General features: G+C 42.0%; 1 protein-coding gene across 1 annotated transcript in view; it reads right to left on the reverse strand.

Moving 5' to 3' along the window:
* Positions 1-1973: 1973 nt before the first annotated feature.
* The window catches only part of GLP2R (glucagon like peptide 2 receptor), a 28868-nt gene continuing 11213 nt past the window's right edge, over positions 1974-19628 (reverse strand). Inside the window, exons 5-13 of the mRNA XM_033076697.1 lie at positions 18847-18953; positions 17446-17602; positions 16778-16937; positions 14676-14736; positions 13485-13554; positions 12952-13040; positions 12166-12304; positions 7935-7976; positions 1974-5730 (exon numbers count right to left, since the gene is read on the reverse strand). Coding sequence (XP_032932588.1) covers positions 5413-5730; positions 7935-7976; positions 12166-12304; positions 12952-13040; positions 13485-13554; positions 14676-14736; positions 16778-16937; positions 17446-17602; positions 18847-18953 — 1143 coding nt within the window. The 3' untranslated portion in view covers positions 1974-5412. The remainder of the gene's footprint in view (positions 5731-7934; positions 7977-12165; positions 12305-12951; positions 13041-13484; positions 13555-14675; positions 14737-16777; positions 16938-17445; positions 17603-18846; positions 18954-19628) is intronic.

Below are 19628 nucleotides of genomic sequence, written 5' to 3' on the forward strand. Positions count from 1 at the left end.
ATCTTTCCTGGTTTGCTGCACTACCACCATTTCTGTGATGTGAACACAATAGCAATTTCTGAATTGATGGTCAGGTGGCCCAGGGAACTCTTATTTGCACAGCTTACTTTGAAATAGCCTCACACACAAGGGAAGTTTCAGCAGTCATGATCCTCTAACTTAACTTGAACCAAAGAAATACTCATGTCATTTTTCTCCCTTGGAGAAGTTACTGTCTCGGTCCTTATACAAATGAAAAAAAATTACAAACATGCACTGGTGAAGTATTTATTGCAGGGACAAACAGTCCAACCTCAGTGGTCTGTGCTGCAGGCTGTTTGCACTTTTGTTTTCACAAGTCCCTGAAAGCAGAGGATGAAAACCTTCAGCTCAGATTTGATTCAGACTTCCTGTTTTATCAAGTAGAAAACCAAACACTCAAGTCTCCCAGAGCCACAGCAGAAGTTACAGTCTTTTTATTTACAGAGCTATGATTTTTTTTTTCTTTTCAGACTTAGCAAATGTTTTAAGACACTGTCATTTGTCTCTGGTTCTTTGCTCAAAGAGACTGGGACTGGTTTTTTGTATCAGCTGCTTGGATGTTTTTAAGCTGAGTTCTACAGGCAGCTCTGCTCTCAGGCTTCAGGGTCTCTTCCCACTCCCTTCCACTCTCTAGGAGTGTGTAAAGGGGAGGAAGACTGGGTGGCACTGTGATGGAATGTGGGGGTTAAGTGCAGACACCCTCCTTGCACTGCTCCCAGTTCTCAGGGATCTTTCAGGTTGGCTCACATTCTCATGAGAAAGCCTCCAGATCATGTGCAGCTCTGTGGGTGAGAGCAGCTAACAGCCTGCTTGCTGTGGTGCTTTCAGGTACCACAGGCACGTGTGTGCTCAGTGCCTTTTCACCTCTGTTGCTTTGTGCTTTTTCCTCTTTTGTAGAAACAAATTCATTTCTTACATCCCAAATCTTTGAAAAGTAAATCTCTGGATTAGGCCAAAGGTCCCTACAGTCAAGTGTCCTGGCATGACAGTGAACAGTAAGCACCAGTTTCATAGGGAAGGGTGGGAGAAGAAAGTTCTGTCATGAATTACAGTAATTTCACGAATACAAGCCGCACCAATTTGACCAAAATTTTGGTGGAAACCCGGAAGTGCGGCCAATATTCCGGGGCGGCTAATACATTAACAAAATTCTAAAAGCTGCCAACACGGAAGTGAGAGCCCGCGGCAGCCCCAAGCCAAGCTGGAGCCCAGCCGGCCCCGGCTGAGGTGGGAAAGCCTGGCAGAGGCGGGGCCAGCAGTGTGGGGGCGGGTGGCAGAGCCTGAGCCAGCAGGGCGGGGGAGCCCGGGAGAACTGGGGCTAGCAGTGCAGGGGAGCATGGCAGAAGCAGGAAGGCCGACGGGTGGGGCTGCCTGGCAGCGGGGGAAGCCCAGCAGAATCGGGGCCAGCAGCATGGGGGAGCCCGGCGGTGCGGGGGCCTGCAGTGCCGGCCAGGGCGAGTAAACGCGGCGGCAGTGCAGATGGGAGGGGGCGGCCGGCGAGCCTGGCAGCGGCGGCAGCGGCTGGCCCGCCGGCAGGGCGAGTACGTGAACGCAGCGGCGAGGCGGCCGGCATGCCTGGCAGCGGCGGCAGCAGCTGGCCCGCCGGCAGGGCGACTACGTTAACGCAGCGGCGGGGCGGTGCTGACGGGAGAGGGGGGCCAGTGAGCCCGGCGGCGGCTGCAGCACCACCCGGCCGGCCCCGTCAGCAACCATGAGCGGGCCAAGCCTGCCTGGCCCCGCCCCGAGCCAGTAAAGCCCGCTATGCCGCGATCCTGTTACTAATTGGCCAGTTTGTGAAAGCTGCGCACGGATTCTCACGACGAACGAAAGTGCGGCTAATATTCGGGGTGCGGCTTATCTATTGACAAAGACAGCAACACTGTCGAGGCACCGGGGGTGCGGCTTATAATCCGTGCGGCTTGTATTCGTGAAACTACTGTACATGGAATACACTGTGATTCAACCCTACATTACACTTTGATCCTCGGCTCAGGGACTTCTCCCAGCTCTGTCAGTGTTGGAGTTAAACAGCACTTGACAGATTTTTTGCCTCCCTACAGATAGATGGACAGTTTAGTCAGTGATTGATAATTGATTGCCTGTGATACCTTTCTTTAGATAAAGTCCAATAAATCCACCCCTTTCCTTTCCTGAAGGGCAAAGGAGAAAAGGAAAAAGCTGAAGAATTCTTCCTAGTGCCTTTTTGATGGTTTTGTTCCTTTCCTTAGTTCTAGGTGGTGTTTTGCATCCTCTTTGCTAAGCCAATGTGATGCACAAGGAAACAGCCTTGGAGCCTTTGAGGGCTGGGGATGTGGCAGCTGAACTTTAATTTCCTGGAGCTAATTGCAGTGATGAAGCTCACAAGCAGCTGCTTCTCATTTGTAGCTGTGTGTGGCTCCAGGAATGACTGCAGAGATATCTAAACAGGAGATGACATTTAGCACAGCAGAGAGTTTGTGAGACTTGAAATGGCAGGTGGAAAAAAAATAGTTAAAAGTCCAGAAGGGTGGTTGCTATGGGAGCTGGGAAGGATGATGTCAGCAAAATAACATCATGAAGAATTTTACAGATCACAGAATTTTCCTTAATGGGAGCTCAGACTGATGGGAAAAGGGAAGAAAATACCAGAATCAAGTGAAAATAAGTGAAAGTAAGGACCAGTATTATTGATTCCAAGGCATAACTGACAGAACTTTCCAGAATGGAATGTTTGTGCTTTACTGTTTGAGGCTTTGAGGCACAGACTCTGGCATGTAGAAGCAATATATTTAACAAAGAATGTAAGTACACATGAATAATTGGCATACAGTTGACATCTCTGGCTGTAGGAGGAGCCACTGTGTCTGGAAGGTTGTGCTTTAGGTGTAGTAAAATATAAAAGATTAATAGCCTGTCTCACAACAGATTGGGAATGGAATAAACCTTATTTATATATATCAGTTATCACACCGCATCTAATAGCAAAGCTCTTCTGAACCCCACAGGCTATTCTGGGCTTGGAATGCAATTTTTTTGTTTGGTTTTGTGTTATGCAAAAAAGCAAAATCCTTGGCAAAGAACTCCAAAGCTGTGGCAGTCAGGTTTGGGTGTGGGTTGTCTCTGCTGTCCTGAGGATTAACAGACCACTTTGTCTTTCTGAATAGATTGACTCAGCAGAGTCCAGGCTCCCATGAAGCCTTTATCTCCCACCAGGCTTGCTCATAAACCAGTGAAAATCTGGGGAGTAAAGTTAAAAAACAGTTGATAAAAAGATGTGTTACCTGTTTATGCACAAGCATGAACCCCTGGGGGAATGTTACACTTTCTGTTGCCTGATAATTAGTCAGTGTGTAAATTAGATACATAATTTACATAAAACACCACTTGTAAACAAGCACCAGTGTAGGTCAGGCTGTCTCCTCCAGTCTTGTTTTGTCAGAACAAGGTCCTGTTTCTTGTCCTTCCCCCTGTTTCTGTGTGTCTAGTCTGCACTTGTAGCACTCCTGGCTGCTGCAGGTGCTTTCATCAGCTCACCAGGCTTCAGTGTCCCTCCAGGGATTCACAAAGGGTGGAAAGAAAATCCCAGAGAATTCCTGACCTTCAGGTTCCCAGAGGACAGTCAGCTACTCCTGGCTCTGACTAACATGTGAATTGTGAAGATTGCTGCTGTCTTCTAGAAATATTTAGAAATTAGGAGCTTGTAATGATTCTGTAAAATAAATAATGCTGAGTTCTTGCTGTTATCTACTTAGAAAGGCACTTTCTGAAGGAATCCATGTGATGGTTGTTTTTGTCTGGATCAGACCTCAGGCCAACAGGGCCTGCTTACATAACAAGAGTTGATTTTTATAAACTGAAAGAGGCAAAAAACCCAAACACTTAACAGAGAGGAGAAAATGCAGCTAGAGGGACTGCTGTTCAAACCACAGAAAACTGGTTTCTTGACTATATGAAAATCTTTAAATGCAATTAAAAAGTAAACTATTTCAGGGAGATGCCATAAAATCTAACCATTTCAATGTTTTTAACACCTAAGTAAAACACATTCTAAATCACTTCAGTCTACTCTGTGTGGTAAACAATAGCTCTAGAAGAAATCAGTCTGTTTTAAATTGAGGAAGACACAATGTGTGCATGTGTGGTGTCTGGTGTTTGCAGTGGCTGCTGAAGAAATCCATTGCAATAAAATGCTATATGAGAAGAATTCACATTCTAGTAAAAAGCCTTTAAGAACTGCAGGTATATTATTTTAAAATGGATCAAACATTTACAGTTTATTAATCTATTACTGAAATATACAACTTTGTATTGATTAAATAGGTTAACACAGATAAGACTGTAAAAGAAATATTTTTTTAAAGTGCTAGAAATACGTTCTTGAGCTAGTGCTAGTCAATTAATTGATCTGTTCTTTGCAATAAGAGTATAAATGCCACAGGTTGCATGGCTAATCCTTTGTAGGCTGATAAATAATCATAAAAGATTAGTAAGTTATATAAGCTGGATCATAGAATATTAACAAACTTGATTGCATTTCATAGGGTTTGGGTGTGAGAAATGAAACTTCACCATGGCTCTTGTTAAATGGAGGAAGAAGGATTTCTCAATACTCCCTTGGTACTGTCACAATCCCATGTCTTTATCCATTTTGGGTCCCCTGGGAGGAAGGTGAAGGCAGCATTTGCCACTGAGCTGTTTTGTCATTAAGTCTCATGTAGGGCAAACCAGAAGTCACAGTGGCTTGTGTCAAAAAAATAACAAAAAAAAAAATTGTATCACAGCATTTCATTTGGGCATATTCCATGAAAGTAGTTTGGGTTTTCATCTCATTATGACATTTCCAGCACTAAACTTTAAGTGAAGATGCTCAAAAATGCAAGCAAAAGCTTGGTTCTTCCCAAGTTTGCTTTTTTTGGTTTTATATATATGTTTTATATATATGTTTGGTCTGGTTTGTTCTAAAGAGACAGGTGGTTTTCATGAGATGGGGTATAATTTCAGTCTGTGAAGGAAGGAGTCTTCCACACACATCTCTCTTTTTATGAACCACTCCTATGAAAGAGAAGAACTAAGAACTTCTCATGGCTCAAAGCCAGTCACATATGGATGAAGCTGGCAAAATGTGTCTCCAGAGCTTACTTATTTCCAGAGTTCATCCTGCTTCCTTGTGTACATCACAAAACCAAAAATGTCAGCTCAAAGCAAAAATGCTCCATCCAGAAGAGCTCTTCTCCCCAGCCACACAGGTCAGCAACACCCAGATAAATAATGTTTTTCTCAGATGAAAACTGGAGCACCTGGGACATCAACTGCTTGTCCTTGCACTGCACATCCCAGAGCCCTGGACAGGCTGAAGTGAGAGATCTTTCCCAAGCCTGGCTGGTGGCAGGTGCTGACCCAGGGCACAGCATCCTAAATTTCACTTTCCTCGAAGACCTCCTCGGTGGTCTCTCCGGTGGTGACCTCTCCCTCGCTGCTGTCGGACATGCTCATCTGGGGGAGCCCTGGGCTGCCCTCTGTCCTCTGCCTGCCCAGCACCTGCTGCAGCTGCACGTCCCAGGGCTTGCTCACCTCCAGGCACAAGTGCTGCTTGCTGCTCAGGTGCTGCTTTTTCCGTTTCTGGGAACATTTCCTGAGGTATTTTATGTTTTCCCCGAGAAAGCAGAGTTTGCAGCCAAAGGGATCTGCCAGAAGGAAACGGGACCACTGCTTCTGCAGCTCTGCTTTCACCTGAGGGGAGGAGAAGATGGTCATTGATAATGGCACCAAGTGGTAGTGACCACCACTGCCACAAATCTGCTTGTAAAATGAAAGGAACTGCAAGTGCCATGCTTCCTGCCCGTTGGTTCACCTGGGGCTTGTAGGGTAGGAGCAGATTTGTTTGCTAAATCAGTCTGAAGAGTCCAACCTCTTCACCCTGACCTGGGAACGTTTTTCCTCTGCAAATCTGATGAGTGTGAGAGCTCAGGTGACTCCCCAGTTCCCAGTCTGCTGAGTGAGGATGAGGAGGAAAGCCCAGGGGCTGTGGAAACAAGGGCCACGCAGCTTTACCCAAGTGGTGTGCTGGTGTAGCTGGTTTGTTCTGTTAGAACGGAAATCCTCAGCACTGAGTGTCCCCTGCCTGCACCCAGGAGCCAGCACTGCAGAGGACAGCAGTCTCCAGCCCCTGGGGAGGAGCTGGGGCTTCCCTGGCTCCATCCAGCAGCACTTGGGTCTGAGAGGTCAGCTGGACCAGGTGGTAGAAAGGCAAAAGAGCAACTTCTGAGAGCTGATGGGAGCTGCTGGCAGTTCTGTGCCCTCTGCAAGTGTCAGACAAGCACTTATCGAGTGTAGACAAGTGCCAGCTCTCAATGCCTTAGGATTTCAGCTTTTATATTTTTCCTATATTTGTAATCATGTTATTCTTCAGTGTATTGCTCTAAACTCCATACACAGTGCTAGCTAAAATATGTGTCTTCATGTTTTGGTCTGACACAACAATTCCTCTCCAGGCCTGGGAATCAAGGACACCTCACTGCCTCAGGCCCTGAATGATGTAAGCAATAGTGATTTAGGGAGAGGGGGAAAACTTGGAGTAAATTACTTCATTATCTGAAGCTGTAATTGGACAATTAACCCCTGATATATAAGTGGACCAAACTTGTATCTGTCTGAAAAGCTCATGACCATTGTCCATTCTGGGTGTAGCCTCTGGGAGGCTTTGACTGCCCAAGGTGTATCTATTGAAGACCTTTAATAAATCCCCACTTTATCTAGACTCTGTTCTAGGTGGGGATTCCAAAGCATCACTCTTTTTTATATAAGTCGTTCTGAAATTACTGCATATTTCCTTGACAGATATTAGAAACATCTGGCCTACCCTGTGTATAAACCCCATCTCTTTGTTTCACTGGTGTCTTTAGGGAAGGGTCCAGGTCCCTATAGTTGTGTCTGTGTAGTGTGTCCCCTGCCACTTGTCTGTGCTGAGCTTTTGAGTGTCCTGATGCTGGATAAGTGCCTGTTCCTTCCAAGTGGTGGCAGTCTGCACCTGGGCCAAATGTAAGGGAGAACAGACAGAGAGATTCAGCTTAGAAAACTTTTAAAATTAACTGAGATAGCATCATTTTCCAAGGTAGGAAGTCAGGCTGAGAGGGCTGGGCTTGTTCAGCCTGGAGAGGAGAAGGCTCTGAGGAAATCTTAGTGCCCCTTCCAGCGCCTAAAGGGCCATAAAAAACGGCTGGAGAGACACTTTTTATGTGTGCAAATAGTATTACAACAGGGAGGGCATGGTTTTAAACCACAAGAAGACAGATTCAGATTAGATATTAGGAGGAATTCCTTCCCTGGGAGGGACATGATGCCCTGCACAGGGTGCCCAGAGCAGCTGTGGCTGCCCCTGGATCCCTGGCAGTGCCCAAGGCCAGGCTGGACATTGGGGTTGAAGCAGCCTGGGACAGAGGAAGGTGTCCCTGCCATGGCAGGGGTGAGAATGGGATGAGTTTTAAGTTCCTCTTCAACCCAACCCATTCTGTGATTTTATGAAATTATTTTTTCAACATGTTGCTATCTAAGATAATGAAGAACTCCAAATGTGATCACTTCACATGAAGCCCAGGAGTAAACTCAGAGAGGGTTCAGCCTGACCCACCAAAACTCTTGAGTTTCAGCTGGTTGAAGGAGTGGGTTTCAGGTACCATGAGCCCCTAGAGGCATTTCAGACACCCCAGGCTATCCATACCTCCACAGAGCTCATCACTCAGCCTTCAGTGGAAATATTTTGCATTTGAGTCCAAGCCTGTGGTAGTTCTTGCTGTTCTCTTCACTCAAAACAGTTTTACTAGCTCAAAAGGCTCAGTGCTCTCAATAAGCAGAGCTGGTCAGTGTTCATCCTTCTTGGTGTCATTAATATACTTCACTAATGAACTAAAAACTTCTCTCACAGCATTGTGTCTTACCTCTCCATTAGCAAAGCAGTAGAGAACTGCTACCAAAAAACCCTGTAAGACAAAGGGAGTGAGAAGGAAAAGTCAGTGTGCAGGAAATACCTGAAGCTATAATTTAAAGGTGACATTAGTGTTAAAACCATTAAAACCATTAACATAAATAGTGCTCCTTAATGCTCAGAAAGGAAACTAGTTGCATTTATTTATCAAGTACCCAGTCACTCTTCTTTGTGCAGTTCCTTGGCAAGTGCAAGGCACATTTTGTGCAGATGCTGAAGAACAGATTATAAAATCAAGTTTTGTCTTCGTTTTGCTACCACATAATGTTTGGGTTTTTTTTCCTATTGTTGTTATACAGTGACTGCTGCTATCTCCAAACATGGTAAAATAAAAATAATACAGCTTGGTTTCTCGTATTATCTATAAGCTTGTTTGGGTTTGTGAATGATTCTACTGAGATCTCATTTGGGTTCTTTTTACAAATTATTTCTATATTAAGTGATTAATGTTAGTTCAAAGTTCAGCTATATTGACTGTTATGGCCATTTGGAATTGCTGTTTTTCATTTGAAAGCGATTTAGATAAGCATCTTAAAAAAATCCTACAGATACCACTTGTTTTAAACCAACCCCAAAATTATAATTTCCCTTTGCCTCTCTCCTGTCTGCATTTGATCTCAGGCTGATCTTACAGGCTGCATCTTAGCCCCACAGACATGCAGATTTATTCCCACTGCCCTTTTTTGCTGTGTCTAAAGGCATCTGTGACACAAGTTCTGATAAAGAGAATAAATACTCTAAGTCCCAAGGCAGTATTTATATCACAGCTACAAAGGTGCAGTTCAGTTTACAGCATTCAATTGTTCTCACATTTATATTTTTCCAGAAATGTTTCTGCTTTGCTCAGATAAAAGTTTAAAAAAAATTCACATACACAGAAGCCTCAACATTTTTCATCATACCTAGAATTGGCCAATAGTGTTCTAAGCCTGCTATTAATTTTCTAGCAGTCCTGAATTATTTAAGAGTCATTAATTCCTTAAGCATATGTGCAGTTTATCTACCAAACCAGTGGAAATGGGGACAGGAGAAACAGAAAACAGAATTGCTTTCTCCAGGTTTTTTATTTCTGTCCTTTTTCATGCTTCACCTGGGTTATGGTAGGAAGATATAGTTAATTAGAGTTAATCATAGGTGATATTAAGTACAAATTGTAACATAATAATTACATCACATAAATATATAGTCTCATCTAATATTTTAAATATTAAAATATATTAAAATATTATATTAAAAACAAATTTACTAGCTTAAGAAGCAACTTTTTATGCAGAACTTCTGCTCCTGGAAGCAGTTCTCTTTTTTGGGGGAGTATAAAGTTCATGGCTCTGCTGGATGGTTTGGGGGGTTTTTGTTATGGTGTGAACTCTAAATTTGGCCTCACAGAAACAGGATTTAAACTCCAGTCCTGAGCCTGGCGATGGGCACTGGGAAGGGCAGAGCCTCAGCAGAGCAGGAGCTGCTGTGTGACCTCCCTGGGCTGGCTTCAGCTTGGAAATAGCTCACTGCTGCAGGATCAGAGCAGGGACAAGCACTGAAATCACACCAGAGGTGAAGACTTCGCTGATTATTTATATTTGATGCTCACTTTAGATCCTGGTTTCTTTAATGCTTACTCATTCTTCCCCCAGTAAATTGGTTTTCACACTTAGAAACCTTTCCAATGCACTGGGACTTCTCAAACACACGTTTTCAGAATTATCCCAGTGTGAGTGAAATGGAGAATCAGAAATTCGGAATAAATGTTCATTAGCAGAAGAACCATTAGGAAAGGACAGAGGCATGTATAAGCCTCACAGTTGTTCTTCACTTCTAATGACAACTGCACTGTGATAAATTATTCATCAAATAACTGATGAAACCAGTGTGTTTTCCTGAGGGTAACAATTTCCATGCACAAGGGAGCCAAGATGTTCAGATTCCTCCATTTCCTAAAGCAAAGCAGCATCGTACTTACAACAGAACACCTATTTAGAATTTCATCTTGTGCTCCTTGAAAATGTTTGAGTTAAACCTTCAGCTGAGATCCCAGGGATAATTGTTTTTCTTTAACAAAACAGTTTAACTGCCTTTTAAAACTACTGAGAAGATTTACAGACTAAACAAATGTTATTGGGTACAGTTTATGTGCTTTTTGGCTAATCCCTTCATAAATAATGCTGCAGCTAAAAAAGAAAATGTGCAATAAACATTGGCTAAGATCTCTGGGTAATTTTTAATGGAGTTTTGCTTCTAAAGCATGGCATGCTGCCAAGCACATGCATGTTTCTCTAAAAGGAATGAAGTTTGTGTTCTTTAGCATGGGTGAGTAAGCTGGTTTATATATCAGATTTCTTTCTACAAGCCAGTAAATAAAATCTTCACTTAAAATGATTCTGCACTTTTAAAATAACATCTAGGCACTGCAACCTCTCCAAGTAAGGATATGTCTAACCAAGGAACTTGTACTCCAACATTAAAGTCCCTTCCAACCCAAATAATTCTGTGATTTTGTGAACACCATATCAGCTGGCTCCTTGGGGTTGTAGCTCTCCAGGAATTCTCTGCTGACACTCAGGACATTTTCCCCCTCAAGCTGTGGTGGAAGTTTTAAAGTATAGCCTCAATAACAATGTGAAAGCACTGGTGCATACATCCACCAGAGCACAGGTGCACATTTGCAAAGGTTAAAACCAGGATCACCATGAATTGTGGGGAAAGTGCAGCAATGCTCTTTGGCTTCTTCCCCCAGGCTGCAGAAGAGAGCAGCAGTGTCAGAGCAGGGAATTACTGAGGAGCAGCCACTGGAGCCAGAGAGATTACTGGGCTTTGCAGCAAATCAAGATCTGGAAATCGCTGTCAGGGTGCCCCAGGAAGAACAAGGAGGAAGAGGTGGATAAAGGACAACTTTGCTGAGCAGGCTCATTAGTAAAAATTCATGACTTAGCACAGTGCAGAACTCAGGACAGAGGCAGACAGCAATGTTTTGTGCCTGTGTCCCGTTCTCTGGCTCAGCAAGCTGGAGAGCAAATAGTTGCAGGGGAGCACATCTGGGAATCACCACTGAGGTCCTGCGACAACTCGCTGGAATCTGGTAAATACAGGTCAAAGCTTCCATAAGAAAGGCCTTGTAAAACATGGCTCAGGCCTTGCTATTCTGGCTAAGCCAGCCTGGCAAGTTCCCATGACAGTGGAATCTTGTAGCAGTAAGAATGAATTAGCACAACAATCTGTGCTTGTAAAAAGCTAGTTTGCACCTGTGAAGAAAAGGATTCTACCCATGAAAATCCCTGAAGAAAAAATGCAAACATGTGTAAAGAGAGACTTAGCACCTACACCCTTCTAACCCCTAATGAATTGAGGGGCAAGAAAGTTATCAAGCAGTTAGAATTAAACACAATGACTTTGAAAACTGTATAAAAATGGGCTGTAACATTAAAGTGAGGCTTTGAAAAGTATGTGTCTCATTTCTGTCTCCAACACGAGGCCACAGCAGCTCTGTGTACTCAGAACTGGATATTTTATTGGATATTTTATTGGATATTTTATTGGACTGTGGCTCCTTTACCCCAGAATCCTGCAGCTGAGATCTGAGGGCAGAGTTTCCCCAGTCACACTCCCATCCTCACTCACCCCAAACTAAGGCAGGGGGACTGAACATCTGTAAAACACTCCTGACTGCATGGTGAGGAACTTGCTCTCCACCTGCAGATGCTGGTCCATTTTTCTGTTCCATCCATGTGAGGGCTCTGACAAATCTTCTCCTAAACCTAACTAAAAATGTCCAGCACATGTACAGCACTTCTGAGTGCACACCTAACAGTGTCACTTTGCAGATAAGGTGAACAAACATCCTTCAGGAAAATGGAGCCCAAACCTTGGAGGAGGCATTCTCATGGTTATGATTTTGGCTGGGAGTGTTTTAAATGGACCATTTTAATCCTGTTGCAGGGGTCTGTGATGAATTGTTACCTATTACCAGAGGACACGTTTTTTTTCTGAAAATGTCATACTCCTTTTTTTGCTGTTTGGGACTATCATATTTGAGTATGTAGTTTGTGAGTGTTTTATCTTGTTACTGCAACAGTGTATTTAGAGACAGTGTAGGCTGGGATATAATATTAAATCAGAATTCACTATAACTGAGCAGTGAATGCACGTGGATCTATGAACCCTTAAAACAATACTTGTAAAACAGTACTTACATGAAATGAGCTCATTGTCAGCTGAATGAAAAGTCTTATATGTCTTGAAAGTCCTTCCACCTGTTCATCAGTGATGAAGGTAAATACAAATTCATGGATCCCCAACAATGGAATCAACACAAGTGTAGATCTTGCCAATCTTAAAAAGAAAATGTTTGATTGCTATATTTTGTAAACACCCTTGATGCCAAAAAAACTCAAAGAAATTATTCCAAAACAAAATGCCCTTGATATTCTGACTTTGGAATGGTAGTAGCAGTTTTGTGGTGTTGAGAAAAATATATGCATCAATCTGTGGGAAGTTAAAAGGCATGTGTAAATGAAAGGTTTCATTATTCTGGCACATCCTGGCCAGAATAAAGTCATGTCTGATTCTCTATCAGCTGCAAACACAGTCCTAGAGGGTTTTTCTTTTTTTTCCCAAATTTTGGCAACAAAGGGAAAAATGTGTCAGAGCAGCAGAGGCCACAGGTGGAGAGGAGATACCTGAGAGCAGAGATCTCACTGCACTGAAAAGCCTTTGTGAAAATGCCCCCAAAATTCAGCACACAGGTGCTGACCTGCCTGTGCCTCTCAGACAGGGAAAGGTCTGTGGAGCCTGTTTTCCTGTTCTGAATATCTGTTCAGAATATTCTGAATGTCCTGAATATCTATTCAGAGCATATCTATTTCCCATATTCTGAATATCTATTACACCTGGTGGTGGTAGGTACATCTTTATGGACAAGTTTTTGATGTGACAAAATTTTTAAAAAGGGTCCAGGAATTCTGTCTTTTGTTACATACCTGTATTTGTAGTCATGAAAACTCATTTGCTGAGCTTTTAGTTTGGAAATCAGCATTCTGAGAATTTTTAAGAAGATGACAAAGTTAACCTCGAAGGAAGATACAAATGGTTTACTTTCAGCAAATGTTACGACATAATCAGTTAACTACTAAATAAATAAATGTATAATTGTTATCAAACACTTGCAAAGTCTGCCACCAAATAACTGGAATGTAGCTGGGATGAGGGTGGAATACAAACAGGTTATTGTCACATACTAAATATGCAAGGCTGAATAACTTAGCATTGCCTTATTCAGCCTGACATGTAATTTGATACAAAATTACAAAATTACATTTCAATTTTTTAATACAGAGCCCTGCTTTATCATCTTTTGAACAGAGCTTTATCCCTTCTGTCACTCTATGTCTCCCTTCATATTTTTGTGTCAGGAAACTGTATCTTACTTTTTCCAACATTTTGAAGGACAAAAATGGCACTAATTACAAAGACCAAGGAGAGGGGGAGAAAATAGAGGGTGTGTAATTCTTACTGCAATGGAAAACAACATTGGTCCTCGGATGATCCACCAGATCCCCATGTGTTCATTTGTTCCCCAGCACCTGGTGAATAATTTAAAGTATAATTATTTGCATAAGAAAAAAAAAAGAATGCTCATATAACTTGTATATGTATTTCAAAAGAAACTTGGTGAAGGTCAACTTTTTCAGGTGGCCCCCAAAAGAAATGGAATAAAACTAGGAAGAGTTTCACCAACAACTCTGAAGATCTTTCCACACTAATGTTGATAAAGGTGTTCCTAGACCAAAAACTTCAGAACTATCTGGCAAACTCAGTCTTTGAATCCACAAAACACGAGACCAAACCCTCATAATGGAATTAATCCTACTCAAATTATCTGTCTGAAACTGGAGACTGGAAATGAGTAAACTGGGAACTGTGACCATGCTTCTTGATCTGCTAAAAAACATGCATACTGCTTCCTTGAAGCTATCTCTTTTTCTCCTGTTTAACCTTCTGATTTGTCCTGTTTCTTCTTGCTAATTAGCCTGAGGTTCTGTAGGATCTTGGCTTGTCATTTACAATTTACATGACATCTGACTCCGTAATTACGGTTTGGATGTTGCTTATTATCCATGTTGGTGTTTCAAATAAAATTCTCTAGAAACCATAAAACATAAGAGAAGAACAAAAGGTTCCATACATCAACCACAAAGTTTACGTGATATCACCAACAGCATCACTGAAGACCAGAAACTGGTGCTTGTTAGAGATGTTACTGTCACTGATGGCCTCACCAAATCTCAGTGACCATCAGGTTTTGTCATGAGCCTCCATTAAAATTGACTTTTTTCTTTAAAAGTGGCAGTGAATACAAATTAAACTCCAAGTGTCCCCAAGGAAAGCACTGTTCTCCTCTCCTTACTGCCAGGATGCTCTCCATGAAGATGTTGGTGCACACAATTTGCTTCATGTAAATGGATGGACATTTCAGGAACAGTGAAAGTTCATTCTACTCCTCACTAAATACATAAGTAAATCTGAGAATTCCTAGAAGTTTTTTAATGTAAAAGTACTAAAGGGAACCTTGAACATGTGACAAGTATCAAAAGGTGCTGTATAATCTGATAATTTGCTGTCAGTTCTTGTATCAGGTACTGCCAAGGGTTCAGCCAAGCAAACAGAGTCAAGATTCCAAAGAACATTTTTTTTAATAACCTACCCAGTGTTCTCCAGTTTGGATCTGCTTATTCCCCAAGGGCCCACAAAGAGAATTGGAACAACTGAAAAAAAAAGAAGAGTCTATTCCAGCCAAGCTTGTAGAAGTGTGTGCTGCAAAGATTTGTGCTTTTCAGTTTTCTATTTAGAACAGTACAAAAATCAGCTTCAACCTGGCTTTCCCCATTTGTAGTTAAAATACAAAATGACTTTTCATGATGCAGTTGAATTTTGCATTTTCAGACTGATAAATACATTCACACATAAACACACTGCTGACCTGTGGAAATCTTCTAAATTTCTGACCCTGAGAATTCTAAGTAATTGGGACAGGAGGCCTCACAGATGACCTCAGGCACAGCTGTTGGGCTTTAAAGGAGTTTTCAGTGAAGGTGTGGAATGCTGTCTGGTTAATTAAAACAGCTAACAAAGGATTGTTGTCCTGGACCCCTTCAAGAGAATCCCAATCCCTTTATTGTTTCCCCCAACCCTTCCTGGAGATCATAAACTGCAGGCTGAAAAAACCCCCCATAAAATAAAGGGTTACTGCAGTGTTCTAATGGACTACAAGACTGAAAGCAAAAGTCTCAAATCATCAGCTAAAAGCAGTGTTCCACTGAATTCTCAGCCTGGTAACACCCAGGGGATTTTCTGGTGGATGTGGCAGAAATTAAAGCAGGTGTGGCTCCCTGGGACCAGAACAGGGACAGTTCAGGATTCTGGGACACTGATCAAGGTCATGGAGAAAGATGGAGTGTGGCAACAGAGACAGGGCCAGAAACAAAATACTCCCCAAGAGAAAACAGTAATTTCATGATTATAAGCCACACCATTTTGACTAAAATTTTGGTCTGAACCAGGAAGTGCGGCTTATAATCATGAAATTACTGTAGATTTCTGAGTAGATAAAAGGGGGGAAGGGATGAAAGGGGTCTCACTTGGGTGGGAGATGGTGCAAAAAGAGGGTCTGCAGGAACAATTGGAGCAGCTGGGAACAGAACTGCAGATCCAGGGGGTGTGAGGTAAGGAAAACTGACACCCAGGGTGATCAGGGGATGTTCTCAAATGCAGCTCCTGGGCTCAGCTGAGGAAATGTCATTGTGAGCCCTGGGTCAGCCCTGCTGCCTCAGCAGCACTGGTACTACACATGTCTGTAAGATGTGTCCCATCCTAGCAGGGATTGTAATAAACATAAATAAAAAATGAAGCTGATTTGTGGGGACAGCCTTTAGAAAACTGGTGAATGTGGTGCAACCAATGGACAAGGACCAATAGGCAAATTATTATTATTATTATTATTATTATTATTATTATTATTATTATTATTACTCTTATGGTAGGGAGCAAATTCCCTAACAGACTTAGCCATTGCAGTTTGAACAAGGAATGAAATGACTGATCCCCATTCCAACAAGCTGGTGATCAATGGAACAGAGGGATGTAGAGATGATGAAAGAATGGAACAACACTAAAAAAGCCCATGAAAGGAAGTGGTTTCGTGCATCAGCAACCTGTGTGCTCATACAGCCAAGGGTCCTTTAAAGAGAATGTGAGAGGGAACAGAGAAATCCAGGCATGGATGGTGAGAATGATCCCCAAAAGTAATTACCTTTAAATTGTCTTTATTTCATGGATAATGATAAAGAAATGTAAGACCTGACTCACACAGTGTTTCAGATTGTCTCCTAACTTAAAGCACACTTAGAACTTTCAGGTGAGCTGGGAAGGGGAGCATTTAAATGAAAATTGCCAATGATTTGGCACTTTTGCTATAGAGGTGCTCTATTACAAAGGGAGGAAATGAAGCTGCTGCAGTACCATAATATTCAGTGATGACAATATACAGCCCAATGTAAGGAAATTTCTTCTTGTTCTGCCCACCAGGCATCTGTTTTCTTACTAAACAATTCCCTGATTTCCTGTATCTGCAGCTCAAGCTGAACAGCAGCCAAAGTACCACTGCTGACATATCTCCATTTACAATTGCTGGCTTCAAAACTGACAAATAAAACAAAACTCACATTTTTTCCCCTTCTTTACAAAACATCCTCCACTGACTCAGCAAAGTACCACATAATCAGTGCTTGGAAACAGCTCAGGACTTACCCCATCCTATCACAATGTATGTCTGCAGCAGTCGTCTTTCAGAGAGCACCACGGTTATCAACAGTGTATGCAGATAAATTCCTTCTACTAATAGCCAGAAGTAATTTGCCCCAACAAAGTAATGCATGAAAAACTGGGCAGTCCTGCAAATGATTACAATCTGTAGGAATGAGAGACCAGGAGTCATTGTAAATACAGATGTCATGATCTGCATGTGAGAGTTTTTACTGATGAGCTGGTAAAATCATAGTCATCCTTAACATCTTGCAGATAATTTTCCTTGTTGACATGGGCAAGCTCTATTTCTACAACATACAAGAATAATTTATTCACAGTGGTCATAAATGAGATGTAAATAAGTGCCAAATAAACACAGAGATTTCTTTCTGAAGGTTACAAGGTGGGAGTTGTTTTGCTTAAGTGGCTGTTTCGAAATATTACAATCAATTAATATGTTCTTTCTACTAGTTGAAAATAAATCTCTTATCTCTTAAAATAAATCAGGATTTCAGCTTGATTACCCCAACTTTCATCAACAAAATTTCAGCATCCACAGCTCAACTTACAAACACCTCAACACCTGATGCTGTAGGGCAAACTTCCAGAACTGTAACTGTTACAACCACTAGAAGCACACATTTACTCTTAGCTATGAACTAACACATTACCTCTGGACTGAGGTATAATATCCATCCACTTTCATCATTTGGTCTTTTTGAGTAAATATTGTAGTACACAGAGTCTTTTATAAGAACTGCAGCAGCACGCAAGATAAAGGATGCAAATAAATTCATGTGGATGTAGTTTCTTGTGCAGTGAAGTTTTCTGTGGGAGAAAAAAATAATGTATGAATCCTCTGGAATATATCTGATTTGCAGAAATAAAATTTTTAAAAAGCAACAAAAACCCGGCAAAACAAATGTGTTCATATTGTTTGCCATCAATGGTTTGTGATTAGAAATTGCATTTGTATTGCTCCTTAGAAAAACACAAGTTGTTTACATGGAATCATCAGAATGGTTTGGGTTGGAAAGGATCTTAAGGCTCATCTCATTCTATCCTCCCTGCCATGGTCACCTTCCACTAGATCAGGTTGCTCGAAGCCCCATCCTGTTGAGCTTTTCATGGGTCTGGGCCTTCAAAGAGACAGGAGCAGCTGCTGGTTGCTGTGAAGTTGTTTATTGGATGAACACATCAGTCTTGAAGGCAAAGAGTTCAGAGTACTAAAGTCTGTGCTAAAGCTTTCTGCCTCAGAGTCCTGAGCAGCAGCAACAGCAACTCCCTGGAATTTCTTTTTCTTCTTCCTCCTTTTCTTCTTCTTCCTCTTTTCTTTGTTGATATCTCCCACCCCAATACAGGGGATTTTATTCATAAATCATCCAATCAGCTAAAAACACGACTCTAAAACATTCTTTCTACACCTATCAGAGCTTAATTCTAAAGTACAAAAGTGGTTTCAGTTCATACTCATAAATTACATGTAGTTCTATCTATTCATGTAAATGGTTCTATCTGTTTTTTCTCGAAATGCAAGCAATGTTCTGCTATATTTTCATTGTGTCCAGAGCTAAGTTACTGAACTTTAAACTAGGCTTTAGGGCGTTTTACTCTCTTAAGGCACTTAAAATATATTCTTACTTACTTAAAACTAAAACTTAGCTTCTGCTTCGTGTCTGGCTTAATATATTTTAATTTTTAAAGGCTTTAATTCAATCTCTATATTCTTTTCTGTCTCTGAGGGACTTAGAGAGGCTTCTATTTTATACACTCCAACACCATCCAACTTAGCCTTAAAATCTTCCAGGAACTGGGCAGTTTCTCTGGACGAGCTGTGCTAAGGCCTCACAATAAAGAATTTCTACCTAATATCTAATCTAAATCTACCATCTTCAGCTTAAAGCCATTCCCCCTTGTCCTATCACTTCATGTCCTCATCCAAAACTCATCCCCAGCTTTTTTGTAACTCCTTCAGGTACTGGAAGGTAACTAAATAATAACTCTAATTTCATAAAAAGAAGAATATGAGTACAGGGCTCTGTATGTTTAAAATACGTTAAATTTGTACTAACCTGAGAAAAGAAAGTATAACCAGAGCTAATACCAGTGAGATGAGAGAAAAGTAATAACCTATAGTGTACAACAGCTGTAATGTGGTGAGCAGTTTATGTTCTTCTTCCTGGGAACAAAGAAGAAAAAAGTGTTATGTGGGCAGGGGACCAGAGCAGAGACAGCTCAGAAGATTTGGGGATCTCCTGCTTTGAGTCCCAAGGAGCCAGGGCAGGACTGTGATCCCTGCCTGCGCTACCTTTGGAATCCGTGGATGACAAAGACACTTGTACCCAGAGTTTCTTTTTAAACACAAAGGCACTGCCAGGTTTCTCCTGCACAAACACCACTCCCAGTCCCAATCACAGCTGATCCTTGCCATGATTCCATGCCCCAGGTGGGTCGTGGGGGGAGCAGCTGCAGCATCAGCTCCCAGAGCTGCACCCTGTGTGTGTGGGCTGGAGATCAGCTTCACTTAGCACAGCCTGAGCCAGCTCTGTCCAGGGCTGCTGAAACACACTTCCTGCCTTGAGTTCAAAGGGAAAAATAATTATTAACTTAGAGCTGTCTTGAATGTCTCTGAATGACAAATTCCTCAGAGACGAAGGGAACTACTCCCACTTTCATAGATTATCACAGAACATCCTGAGCTGAAAGGTACCCACAAGGATTGTTCAAGTCCAGCTCCTGGCCCTGCACAAATTTCCCTTCAATTTGCCTAATTTAACATTTATTTTTCCTAAGGTTTTTCTATTTTAGCTGCTTATGTCTACCTCTCAACTATTTAAACTTTGAGCCAATTAAA

The sequence above is a fragment of the Catharus ustulatus genome, chromosome 20, assembly GCF_009819885.2.
Source record: "Catharus ustulatus isolate bCatUst1 chromosome 20, bCatUst1.pri.v2, whole genome shotgun sequence".
Classification (NCBI taxonomy): domain Eukaryota; kingdom Metazoa; phylum Chordata; class Aves; order Passeriformes; family Turdidae; genus Catharus; species Catharus ustulatus.